Source organism: Pseudophryne corroboree, chromosome 9 (assembly GCF_028390025.1).
Source record: "Pseudophryne corroboree isolate aPseCor3 chromosome 9, aPseCor3.hap2, whole genome shotgun sequence".
NCBI classification, from domain to species: Eukaryota; Metazoa; Chordata; class Amphibia; order Anura; family Myobatrachidae; genus Pseudophryne; species Pseudophryne corroboree.
In genome coordinates this window covers 77,427,674-77,441,614 of record NC_086452.1, presented here as the reverse complement: position 1 = coordinate 77,441,614, position 13,941 = coordinate 77,427,674, and the positions used below count along the sequence as shown (strand labels likewise).

Genomic DNA, 13,941 nt, shown 5'->3' with positions numbered 1-13,941 from the left:
CATATAGCCCAGGAGCTATATGTGATGCATTTTTTTTGCCATCCAAGGTGTTTTTATTGCGTCTCAGGGCGCCCCCCCCCAGCGCCCTGCACCCTCAGTGACCGAAGTGTGAAGTGTGCTGAGAGCAATGGCGCACAGCTGCAGTGCTGTGCGCTACCTTGTTGAAGACAGGACGTCTTCTGCCGCCGATTTTCCGGACCTCTTCTGCCTTCTGGCTCTGTAAGGGGGCCGGCGGCGCGGCTCTGGGACCCATCCAAGCTGGGCCTGTGATCGTCCCTCTGGAGCTAATGTCCAGTAGCCTAAGAAGCCCAATCCACTCTGCACGCAAGTGAGTTCGCTTCTTCTCCCCTTAGTCCCTCGATGCAGTGAGCCTGTTGCCAGCAGGTCTCACTGAAAATAAAAAACCTAATCTAAAACTTTCACTAAGAAGCTCAGGAGAGCCCCTAGTGTGCACCCTTCTCGTTCGGGCACAGAGATCTAACTGAGGCTTGGAGGAGGGTCATAGGGGGAGGAGCCAGTGCACACCAGATAGTCCTAAAGCTTTCTTTAGATGTGCCCAGTCTCCTGCGGAGCCGCTATTCCCCATGGTCCTTACGGAGTCCCCAGCATCCACTTAGGACGTTAGAGAAAAGTCAATTCTCTACGTGAACATTCATAAAAGGGCCACAATGTATATTATACATCGGTTTCCAATTTACTGCAAGAAATAGACTGACGGATGTCACAGTGTGGCACTAACAGGACAGTTGGGCTGGCCGCAGACAGGCACTAGCTAAACTGTCCAGTTTTCTGATATGGGGGCATATGTATCAAAGCCTGGAGAGAGATTAGTACCAAGCAATCAGCTCCTTAATGTCATTTTATAGGCTGCATTTGAAAAATGAGTTACACACAGGAAAGGCGCTAGCGTTCATCACTTTTCAAAAGCCGTGTACGATGAACCACAATGATTCCTGTTACACGGAAGCACTTATGCTCTAAACACTGCAGCCGACAAGTGTTTGTATGACAGGGTGTAAGCATTCCCCATTCACGGCAATGGGTCATTAAGGAGTGGTTTCAATGCTATGACCAGGAGTTATACTCCTTAAGTAGGAAGAGATCTGTTCTAGTGACAGTAGGAAAATAAGAACCTTCAATGCATACAGTATGATTTCAGAAGCACCATTTACACAAGAACCCTTCAAGTAAATGCTTCACAACGTAAGTATTCAGGGAGTACCAGGGGAAAGTGATGTCCAGGCAGACACTGGCTTCAGAAATGGGCTCATTAGTCCTCGGCAAGGGCCCTAGTGTTAGTGCTATAGAGTGAACAGCACTGGGAAAGTGAGAAAATAAGACTTTAACATCCGCTCCCTGGTGACTAAGGCCCGATTCACAGATGAACGCAAACCCAATATTTACGCAGTTCAGCGATTACTGCAGACTGCACAGAAGTAGCAGTGCGCAGGCCCTTGTGATGGTCTTGTGGTACAAGTTGAAGAGATGATTTATTTGCAAAGTGATTGACAGTCAGAGACTGTTGGGGGAGGTAACTGTAGTGGTTACAAAAATGTAGACATGCCATGACCATTGTTCAGGGTGCATCTTAGCCAGTGACTGCGAGCTATACGTACCCAGGTGGCAGTGGCATTTGCATAGTAAACACTTTGGGAGCTGTGATAGTGTATATCAATGAATCAGGCCCAATACGCAAATGTTGTTCAAGATACCACAATTGACTCCGCTCCCAACAGTGCAAAATAAAAAACATGTGTCACAATTAGACTAGCAATAGGCAACACAACACCTTTGAGGGATTGAATTAAAATAAGTAATGTTTTTCAGTGCAATAGTTCAGTTGAGGTTTTTATTTCTTTTTTATTCTTTCTACACAGAACACACTCCTCAGCATCCCCGACTGCCGGGATGCCATGCCGAACCCTTCCTATATTATCCTTGCCCTATATAACATGGTTATTAGTTTAATGTTGTTTTTGTTGCCCATATGCTAATAGCTAATTACTGCACAGTAACTGACAGTAATTTAACCCCACATATTTTCTTTGCTTAATGAGCATCTGTTACCGGGTATTTTCATTTATATAGAAAACATAGCTCCTTATGTGCAATAAGCAAGCCTAACTCCATCACCCCAGGTAGGGGGCGCACTCTCAGTGCGAGGGGGCTCTGAGGATTCCAGAAAGGCTGACCGGTAGACATCATAGTAACTGGGGCAGATGTATTACGCCTAGAGAAGTGATAAAGCAGTGATAAGTGCAAGGTGATAACGCACCAGCCAATCAGCTCCAATGTGTAAACGGACACTTAGGAGCTGATCGGCTGGTGCGTTATCACCTTGCACTTATTACTGCTTTATCACTTCTCCAGGCTTAATACATCTGCCTCACTTGTGCAGACAGCTGGGAATGGAATGAGTTGGAATGTCAAGTGAGATCTAACAAAGGTAATGAGAAGTTTGTGCCCCCACTGCTCTTTGCCGGCTTCTTAGGTATTTCCCAGCAGAAAAACTGTGAGGTATAGAGGAATCTGGCCTGGAAAAAGCATGATGCATACAGACAGCCACGGTATCAGCATAGAGCAGGTTGTACTGAATGTTCTCTTGCATATTAACTGGAGCAAGAAATACAGATATTAGCTATAGAATCCCTTATACAAGATACGATGCGATGGAGTTCCAGCGGATGTCACAGATAGATTTAGAAGTAAACTGACCTGGTGGAAGTATTTCTCATACACGGCATTATTACTGGGGATCTGAAAGACAAAGAACATAATTCAGATGAAACAATGAGACTTCAGCTGGTGATGACTGGCAGCTGGTACATGGGTGAAGTCCAGATAAAATGAAATGTAGCTCCAGGGCAGGTAACAGCGGGCTCTGGCTCAGTGTTTTCAGGAACACAGATGCACAATTTCAGTAAGCTGGGCATCAGGCCTCTCTCACTCACCACCCATTTACATAGGAAGAAATGGCAGACACATAGTATCCGGATCATTGGTCGACAGTCAACAAGTGGACCCCATATGGTCGACACATATTAGATCGACATGTACAAAAGGTCAACGGGTAAAAGGTCAACTGGGTCTCAGGTCAATAGGAACAAATGGCTGAATTTCTTGTCATTTTTCTCATACTCTACCATCCGCATGAACTACGATTTCCATGCCCGAAGTGTGGGGGGTGACGTGAGCCACGCGAGGGGACACGGTGCACTTATTAGAGTGTGAAAAACACATTATAAAAAAACTGAAGACCATATTTACCTGTTCACTATAGATCCTGTAGACATTTTACAAATTTAAATATTTGGATTTGCATTCCAGAAATGGCTAAATCTGGCGGCATCACATTCCCCGTAGAAACCTATGGAGGATGCGGCTGCCAGCGGGAATGGAGGGATCGCAGCAGATAATGAAGAAATCTGCTGCGGTCCCTCAGCAATACATTCAGGGGATACTAAATATTTGCTACTAACCCATGAAAATAGGTGCTTTTAGAGGAATAGCCGCAAATGGCTAGTTATTTACAGCTTCCTACCCGTGAGGGGTTGGTGCTGGGAGAGACCTGCGCTCGGGATCCCAGAGGTCAGCATACTGACCCCGGGATCCCGGCAGCAGGGATCCTGTCAGGCAAGTGCAAAAAAGCCCCTTGCGGGCTCGGTGGCTCGCTACAGGTTCTATTCACACTCTATGGGCATCGTGGACCCCAACTAGTGGGAATAGTCCCTGTGGGTCGGCATTCTGGCTGCCGGCATTTTGATTTCTCAGGATCCCGGCGTCGGCATGGTGACTGCCGGGATCCTCAGCGCCGGTCACATGACCGCATCCCCCTGTGACACGTACAGACACTGTTATGTGCTCTTCACTGCTGCTTATGTAATACTAACGGTAAGGGACAAGATTCACTTCTGTTTGTCCACATATTTTATGATTGGAAGCCACTGATTTTGCCTATTACATTGACCATAAATAATTTGAATTGGTCCTAAACCACCGACCCAGGACGCCCCTGCAAGTGCCCCGAGGCACCCCAGGGTGACACAGCACACAGTTTGAGAACTACTGCCATACATTGTCAATACTACTAATGAAGGTAGCAGAGCTTACATGGTGCATTTATGCGAGTAAATAAACCAAAATATGTATCAACATTTAATATAACTATTACACTTATAAGAGTTACTGTGTAAAACAAATAGGTGAAAATAAGTAGTAAAATGTGGATAACAATTAAAGATCAAAAAAGGAATTGGCACAAAGATCCAAACGTGACAACAGACGTTGGGCCTCGAACAGAGTTGGACGTGTACATGTTTGCAAAGCCAACTTTGCAAGGTTTAATGTAACGGAACTCATTAGTAATTCATGTTTTTAATATTGCCTTGCTACATGACCTGCTTTATTGTTTGACTATTCTGCAGTTACATTAACTAAGCAGCGCCGCTCTGAAGTCATGGATCATCATTCTCAGCCACAAGCAGCATTTTCCATTGTAGCATCCTACATCACAAGAATGCTGCTCATTCATCTGCAAGTATCTGGTCCCACTAACGGACCAATGGTGGTTATTAAAGACCCCTTATGGATGGCTCCATTCAATCCTGGTTCGATTCCAGCTCTACCTTCTGAACACGATTCCACTGTATTGCCTATCAGTATGCATGTTCATTCAATTGACTTTTGCGAATCATCAATGTCTTTCATGAACATGTGGCAGAATTATGGGAGGTTACTCTTATCTCAATTACATTTCCATGGTCAAGGTAGAGCCGGATTATGCCTTGGGCGGGCCCAGGGCACTTAAAACAGGGGGAACCCGGGGGAAGGGAGGGGGGTTTGTATATTAGATACTTAAATGTATATTGTATATTTTAAATGAGAACCTGGGCACGCTGTGAAATTTGCTTTGCGTGCCGGCTGAATTTGGAGACCGACTATATATGGAACTCAAAAGGTGATGATCGACGCTTCATGGTTTTTATACCATCCTGAAGAAATGGCATAAACACCATGAAACGTTGATCATAACCTGTGGATTACATTTTTGTTATCTGCAAGATGCCTTTGAGTTTCACCTCAGAAGCAAATATATATTTGTTTCTGAGGTGACACTCAAAAGCATTTTGCAGATATAACAACGTAATCCACAGGTTATGATCAACGTTTCATGGTGTTTATGCCATCCCTTCATATACGCACACACATATATATATATATATATATATACACATATACACACATATATATATACACTGCTCAAAAAAATAAAGGGAACACTAAAATAACACATCCTAGATCTGAATGAATGAAATATTCTTATTAAATACTTTGTTCTTTACATAGTTGAATGTGCTGACAACAAAATCACACAAAAAATAATAAGATTTTACTTACCGATAAATCTATTTCTCGTAGTCCGTAGTGGATGCTGGGGACTCCGTCAGGACCATGGGGATTAGCGGCTCCGCAGGAGACAGGGCACAAAAATAAAGCTTTAGGATCAGGTGGTGTGCACTGGCTCCTCCCCCTATGACCCTCCTCCAAGCCTCAGTTAGGATACTGTGCCCGGACGAGCGTACACAATAAGGAAGGATTTTGAATCCCGGGTAAGACTCATACCAGCCACACCAATCACACCGTACAACTTGTGATCTGAACCCAGTTAACAGTATGACACACGTAGGAGCCTCTGAACAGACGGCTCACAACAATAACAACCCGATTTTTTTGTAACAATAACTATGTACAAGTATTGCAGACAATCCGCACTTGGGATGGGCGCCCAGCATCCACTACGGACTACGAGAAATAGATTTATCGGTAAGTAAAATCTTATTTTCTCTGACGTCCTAGTGGATGCTGGGGACTCCGTCAGGACCATGGGGATTATACCAAAGCTCCCAAACGGGCGGGAGAGTGCGGATGACTCTGCAGCACCGAATGAGAGAACTCCAGGTCCTCTTTAGCCAGGGTATCAAATTTGTAGAATTTTACAAACGTGTTCTCCCCCGACCACGTAGCTGCTCGGCAGAGTTGTAATGCCGAGACCCCTCGGGCAGCCGCCCAGGATGAGCCCACCTTCCTTGTGGAATGGGCCTTGACAGATTTAGGCTGTGGCAGGCCTGCCACAGAATGTGCAAGTTGAATTGTGCTACAAATCCAACGAGCAATCGTCTGCTTAGAAGCAGGAGCACCCAGCTTGTTGGGTGCATACAATATAAACAGCGAGTCGGATTTTCTGACTCCAGCCGTCCTTGAAATATATATTTTCAATGCCCTGACAACGTCCAGCAACTTGGAATCCTCCAAATCGCTAGTAGCCGCAGGCACCACAATAGGCTGGTTCAGGTGAAACGCTGACACCACCTTAGGCAGAAACTGAGGACGCTTCCGCAGTTCTGCCCTGTCCGAATGGAAAATCAGATATGGGCTTTTATACGATAAAGCCGCCAATTCTGACACTCTCCTGGCTGAAGCCAGGGCTAGTAGCATGGTTACTTTCCATGTAAGATATTTCAAATCCACCGATTTGAGTGGCTCAAACCAATGGGATTTGAGAAAATCCAAAACTACATTAAGGTCCCACGGAGCCACTGGGGGCACAACCGGGGCTGTATATGTAGTACTCCTTTTACAAAAGTCTGGACTTCAGGAACTGAAGCCAATTCTTTCTGGAAGAAAATCGACAGGGCCGAAATTTGAACCTTAATGGACCCCAATTTGGGGCCCATAGACAATCCTGTTTGCAGGAAATGTAGGAATCGACCCAATTGAAATTCCTCCGTGGGGGCCTTCCTGGCCTCACACCACGCAACATATTTTCTCCAAATGCGGTGATAATGTTGTGCAGTCACCTCCTTCCTGGCTTTTACCAGTGTAGGAATGACCTCTTCCGGAATGCCTTTTTCCCTTAGAATTCGGCGTTCAACCGCCATGCCATCAAACGCAGCCGCGGTAAGTCTTGGAATAGACACGGTCCCTGCTGAAGCAGGTCCCGTCTTAGAGGTAGAGGCCACGGATCTTCCGTGAGCATCTCCTGAAGTTCCGGGTACCAAGTTCTTCTTGGCCAATCCGGAGCCACGAGTATCGTTCTTACTCCCCTTTGCCGTATAATTCTCAGTACTTTTGGTATGAGAGGCAGAGGAGGAAACACATACACTGACTGGAACACCCACGGTGTTACCAGAGCGTCCACAGCTATTGCCTGAGGGTCTCTTGACCTGGCGCAATACCTGTCCAGTTTTTTGTTGAGGCGAGACGCCATCATATCCACCTTTGGTTTTTCCCAACGGTTCACAATCATGTGGAAGACTTCTGGATGAAGTCCCCACTCTCCCGGGTGTAGATCGTGTCTGCTGAGGAAGTCTGCTTCCCAGTTGTCCACTCCCGGAATGAACACTGCTGACAGTGCTATCACATGATCTTCCGCCCAGCGAAGAATCCTTGCAGCTTCTGCCATTGCTCTCCTGCTTCTTGTGCCGCCCTGTCTGTTTACGTGGGCGACTGCCGTGATGTTGTCCGACTGGATCAACACCGGCTGACCCTGAAGCAGGGGTTTTGCCAGGCTTAGAGCATTGTAAATCGCTCTTAGCTCCAGTATATTTATGTGAAGAGACATCTCCAGGCTTGACCATACTCCCTGGAAGTTTCTTCCCTGTGTGACCGCTCCCCAGCCTCTCAGACTGGCATCCGTGGTCACCAGGACCCAGTCCTGTATGCCGAATCTGCGGCCCTCTAACAGATGAGCACTCTGCAACCACCACAGAAGAGACACCCTTGTCCGTGGCGATAAGGTTATCCGCTGATGCATCTGCAGATGCGATCCGGACCATTTGTCCAGCAGATCCCACTGAAAAGTTCTTGCGTGAAATCTGCCGAATGGAATCGCTTCGTAAGAAGCCACCATTTTTCCCAGGACCCTTGTGCAATGATGCACTGACACTTTTCCTGGTTTTAGGAGGTTCCTGACTAGCTCGGATAACTCCCTGGCTTTCTTCTCCGGGAGAAACACCTTTTTCTGGACTGTGTCCAGAATCATCCCTAGGAACAGCAGACGTGTCGTCGGAAACAGCTGCGGTTTTGGAATATTTAGAATCCACCCGTGCTGTCGTAGAACTACTTGAGATAGTGCTACTCCGACCTCCAACTGTTCCCTGGACCTTGCCCTTATCAGGAGATCGTCCATTTTCTTTGAAGAAGAATCATCATTTCGGCCATTACCTTGGTAAGGACCCGGGGTGCCGTGGACAATCCAACCGGCAGCGTCTGAAACTGATAGTGACAGTTCTGTACCACGAACCTGAGGTACCCTTGGTGAGAAGGGCAAATTGGGACATGGAGGTAAGCATCTGTCCCGGGACACCATATAGTCCCCTTTTTTCTGGTTCGCTATCACTGCTCTGAGTGACTCCATCTTGATTTGAACCTTTTTATGTAAGTGTTCAAATATTTCAGATTTAGAATAGGTCTCACCGAGCCGTCTGGCTTCAGTACCACAATATAGTGTGTAATAATACCCCTTTCCTTGTTGTAGGAGGGGTACTTTGATTATCACCTGCTGGGAATACAGCTTGTGAATTGTTTCCACTACTGCCTCCCTGTCGGAGGGAGACGTTGGTAAGGCAGACTTCAGGAACCTGCGAGGGGGAGACGTCTCGAACTTCCAATCTGTACCCCTGGGATACTACTTGTAGGATCCAGGGGTCCACTTGCGAGTGAGCCCACTGCGTGCTGAAACTCTTGAGACGACCCCCCACCGCACCTGAGTCCGCTTGTACGGCCCCAGCGTCATGCTGAGGACTTGGCAGAAGCGGTGGAGTGCTTCTGTTCCTGGGAATGGGCTGCCTGCTGCAGTCTTCTTCCCTTTCCTCTATCCCATGGCAGATATGACTGGCCTTTTGACCGCTTGCCCTTATGGGGACGAAAGGACTGAGGCTGAAAAGACGTTGTCTTTTTCTCCTTTATACGGCAATACTTCCATGTGCCGTTTGGAATCTGCATCACCTGACCACTGTCGTGTCCATAAACAACTTCTGGCAGATATGGACATCGCACTTACTCTTGATGCCAGAGTGCAAATATCCCTCTGTGCATCTCGCATATATAGAAATGCATCCTTTAAATGCTCTATAGTATCAATATTTTCAGTCAGGGAATCCGACCAAGCCACCCCAGCGCTGCACATCCAGGCTGAGGCGATCGCTGGTCGCAGTATAACACCAGTATGTGTGTATATACTTTTTAGGATATTTTCCAGCCTCCTATCAGCTGGCTCCTTGAGGGTGGCCCTATCTGGAGACGGTACCGCCACTTGTTTTGATAAGCGTGTGAGCGCCTTATCCACCCTAAGGGGTGTTTCCCAACGCGCCCTAACTTCTGGCGGGAAAGTGTATACCGCCAATAATTTTCTATCGGGGGAAACCCACGCATCATCACACACTTCATTTAATTTATCTGATTCAGGAAAAACTACAGGTAGTTTTTTCACACTCCACAAAATACCCTTTTTTGTGGTACTTGTAGTATCAGAAATATGTAACACCTCCTTCATTGCCCTTAACAAGTAACGTGTGGCCCTAAAAGAAAAATACGTTTGTTTCTTCACCGTCGACACTGGAGTCAGTGTCCGTGTCCGTGTCTGTGTCGACCGACTGAGGTAAAAAGACGTTTTAACGCCCCTGACGGTGTTTGAGACGCCTGGACAGGTACTAATTGGTTTGCCGGCCGTCTCATGTCGTCAACCGACCTTGCAGCGTGTTGACATTATCACGTAATTCCTTAAATAAGCCATCCATTCCGGTGTCGACTCCCTAGAGAGTGACATCACCATTACAGGCAATTGCTCCGCCTCCTCACCAACATCGTCCTCATACATGTCGACACACACGTACCGACACACAGCACACACACAGGGAATGCTCTGATAGAGGACAGGACCCCACTAGCCCTTTGGAGAGACAGAGGGAGAGTTTGCCAGCACACACCAAAACGCTATAATTATACAGGGACAACCTTTATATAAGTGTTTTTCCCTTATAGCATCTTAATATATATAATCATATCGCCAAATAAGTGCCCCCCCTCTCTGTTTAACCCTGTTTCTGTAGTGCAGTGCAGGGGAGAGCCTGGGAGCCTTCCCACCAGCATTTCTGTGAGGGAAAATGGCGCTGTGTGCTGAGGAGAATAGGCCCCGCCCCCTTTTCGGCTGGCTTCTTCTCCCGTTTTTCTGAGACCTGGCAGGGGTTAAATACATCCATATAGCCCCAGGGGCTATATGTGATGTATCTTTTAGCCAGTATAGGTATTTCATTGCTGCCCAGGGCGCCCCCCACAGCGCCCTGCATCCTCAGTGACCGCTGGTGTGAAGTGTGTGACAACAATGGCGCACAGCTGCAGTGCTGTGCGCTACCTCATGAAGACTGAAAAGTCTTCTGCCGCCGGTTTCTGGACCTTCACTTTTTGGCATCTGCAAGGGGGACGGCGGCGCGGCTCTGGGACCGAGCTCCGAGGCTGGGCCTGTGTTCGATCCCTCTGGAGCTAATGGTGTCCAGTAGCCTAAGAAGCCAATCCATCCTGCACGCAGGTGAGTTCACTTCTTCTCCCCTAAGTCCCTCGTTGCAGTGAGCCTGTTGCCAGCAGGACTCACTGTAAAATAAAAAACCTAAAAACTTTTTCTAAGCAGCTCTTTAGGAGAGCCACCTAGATTGCACCCTGCTCGGACGGGCACAAAAACCTAACTGAGGCTTGGAGGAGGGTCATAGGGGGAGGAGCCAGTGCACACCACCTGATCCTAAAGCTTTATTTTTGTGCCCTGTCTCCTGCGGAGCCGCTAATCCCCATGGTCCTGACGGAGTCCCCAGCATCCACTAGGACGTCAGAGAAAAGATTTTAAACCTACCGGTATATCTTTTTCTCGTAGTCCGTAGAGGATGCTGGGGACTCCGTAAGGACCATGGGGACAGACGGGCTCCGCAGGAGACATGGGCACTTTAAAAAAGACTTTAGGTATGGGTGTGCACTGGCTCCTCCCTCTATGCCCCTCCTCCAGACCTCAGTTAGAGAAACTGTGCCCAGAGTAGACGGACAGTACGAGGAAAGGATTTTTGTTAATCCAAGGGCAAGATTCATACCAGCCACACCAATCACACCGTATAACTTGTGATAAACTAACCAGTTAACAGTATGAAAACAACATAGCGTCAGTCCAAGACCGATGAAAACTATAACATAACCCTTATGTAAGCAAAACTATATACAAGTCTTGCAGAAGTAGTCCGCTCTTGGGACGGGCGCCCAGCATCCTCTACGGACTACAAGAAAAAGATTTACCGGTAGGTTTAAAATCTTATTTTTTCTTATGTCCTAGAGGATGCTGGGGACTCCGTAAGGACCATGGGGATTATACCAAAGCTCCAAACCGGGCGGGAGGGACCCGGAACAGACAGGGCCCTTGTTGCAACAGGTCCTGTCGTAGAGGAAGAGGCCACGGATCTTCTGTGAGCATATCCCGCAGATCCGGATACCAGGTCCTTCGTGGCCAATCTGGAACAATGAGAATTGTTCTCACTCCTCTTTTTCTTATTATTCTCAACACCTTGGGTATGAGAGGAAGAGGAGGAAACACATAGACCGACTGGAACACCCACGGTGTCACTAGGGCGTCTACAGCTACCGCCTGAGGGTCTTTTGATCTGGCGCAATACCTCTGTAGCTTTTTGTTGAGGCGGGACGCCATAATGTCTATATGGGGCAGTCCCCACTGACTTGCAATCTGTGCGAAGACTTCCTGATGAAGTCCCCACTCTCCTGCATGCAGGTCGTGTCTGCTGAGAAAGTCTGCTTTCCAGTTGTCCACTCCCGGAATGAACACTGCTGACAGTGCGCTTACATGATTTTCCGCCCAGCGAAGAATCCTGGCGGTTTCCGCCATTGCCACTCTGCTCCTTGTGCCGCCTTGGCGGTTTACATGAGCCACTGCGGTGATGTTGTCTGACTGGATCAGAACTGGTCGGTCGCGCAGTAAGGTCTCCGTTTGACGTAAGGCGTTGTATATAGCCCTCAGTTCCAGGATGTTGATGTGAAGACAAGTCTCTTGACTTGACCAAAGACCTTGGAAGTTTCTTCCCTGCGTGACTGCTCCCCAACCTCGGAGGCTCGCGTCCGTGGTCACCAGGATCCAGTCCTGAATGCCGAACCTGCGGCCTTCTAAAAGGTGAGCACTCTGCAGCCACCACAGGAGAGATACCCTGGCTCTGGGGGACAGGGTGATCAACCGATGCATTTGTAGATGCGACCCGGACCATTTGTCCAATAGATCCCATTGGAAAGTCCTCGCATGGTACCTGCCGAAGGGAATGGCTTCGTATGATGCCACCATCTTTCCCAGGACTCGAGTGCAGTGATTCACTGACACCTGTTTTGGCTTCAATAAGTTCCCGACTAGAGTCATGAGTTCCTGAGCTTTTTCTATCGGAAGATAAACCTTTTTCTGGTCTGTATCCAGAATCATGCCCAAGAAAGTCAGACGAGTCGTAGGAACCAACTGCGACTTCGGGATGTTGAGAATCCAGCCGTGTTGCTGTAACACCTTCAGTGAAAGTGACACGCTGTTCAGTAACTGCTTTCTTGATCTCGCTTTTATCAGGAGATCGTCCAAGTACGGGATAATTGTGACACCTTGCTTGCGCAGGAGCACCATCATTTCCGCCATTACCTTGGTGAAAATCCTCGGGGCCGTGGAAAGCCCAAACGCCAACGTCTGAAATTGGTAATGACAATCCTGTAACGCAAATCTCAGGTACGCCTGATGATGTGGATAAATGGGAACATGAAGGTATGCATCCTTTATGTCCAGAGATACCATAAAGTCCCCCCCTTCCAGGCTGGCGATGACCGCTCTGAGCGATTCCATCTTGAACTTGAATCTCTTCAAGTATAGGTTCAGGGATTTTAAATTTAAAATGGGTCTGACCGAACCGTCCGGTTTCGGGGTCACAAATAGGGTTGAGTAATATCCCCTCCGTTGTTGAAATAGGGGAACCTTGACCACCACCTGTTGAAGATACAATTTGTGAATTGCATTTAACACTATCTCCCTTTCCGGGGGAAAAGCTGGTAGGGCCGATTTGAAAAACCGGCGAGGAGGCACCTCTTCGAATTCTAGCTTGTAACCCTGGGAAACAATTTCTATTGCCCAGGGATCCACCTGTGAGTGAACCCAGATGTGGCTGAAAATTCGAAGACGTGCCCCCACTGGGGCAGACTCCTGTAGCGGAGCCCCAGCGTCATGCGGTGGATTTTGTAGAGGCCGAGGAGGACTTCTGTTTCTGGGAACTAGCTGTGTAGTGCAGCTTTTTTCCTCTGCCCTTACCTCTGGCAAGAAAGGACGCACCTCGTACTTTCTTGTTTCTTTGTGATCGAAAGGACTGCATTTGATAATGTGGTGCTTTCTTAGGCTGTGAGGGAATATAAGGTAGAAAATTTGATTTACCCGCTGTAACCGTGGAGACCAGGTCCGAGAGACCTTCCCCAAACAATTCCTCGCCCTTGTAAGGTAAAACCTCCATATGCCTTTTTGAGTCGGCATCACCTGTCCATTGCCGGGTCCATAGGACTCGTCTAACAGAAATGGACATCGCGTTGATTCTAGAACCCAGTAGACTAATGTCTCTTTGAGCATCTCTCATATATAAGACCGCATCTTTTATATGCCCTAGGGTCAATAAAATGGTATCCTTATCTAGGGTCTCAATATCCGCTGATAAGGTGTCTGTCCATGCTGCTACCGCGCTACAAACCCAGGCCGACGCAATCGCCGGTCTGAGTAAGGTACCAGAATGTGTGTAAATGGACTTCAGGATAACCTCCTGCTTGCGGTCAGCAGGGTCCCTGAGGGTAGCCGTATCTTGGGATGGCAGCGCTACCTTTTTGGATAAGCGT

The 13,941-nt window shown here is 47.7% G+C and overlaps 1 protein-coding gene across 5 annotated transcripts in view; it reads right to left on the bottom strand.

Annotated features, from left to right (window-relative positions):
- EPS15 (epidermal growth factor receptor pathway substrate 15) overlaps nt 1-13,941 on the bottom strand; it is a 258,145-nt gene that overhangs the window by 184,521 nt on the left and 59,683 nt on the right. For all 5 annotated transcript variants that reach the window (XM_063939551.1, XM_063939554.1, XM_063939552.1 and 2 more), the window contains exon 2: nt 2,716-2,757. In XM_063939551.1, the coding sequence (XP_063795621.1) occupies nt 2,716-2,757 (42 nt within the window). The remainder of the gene's footprint in view (nt 1-2,715; nt 2,758-13,941) is intronic.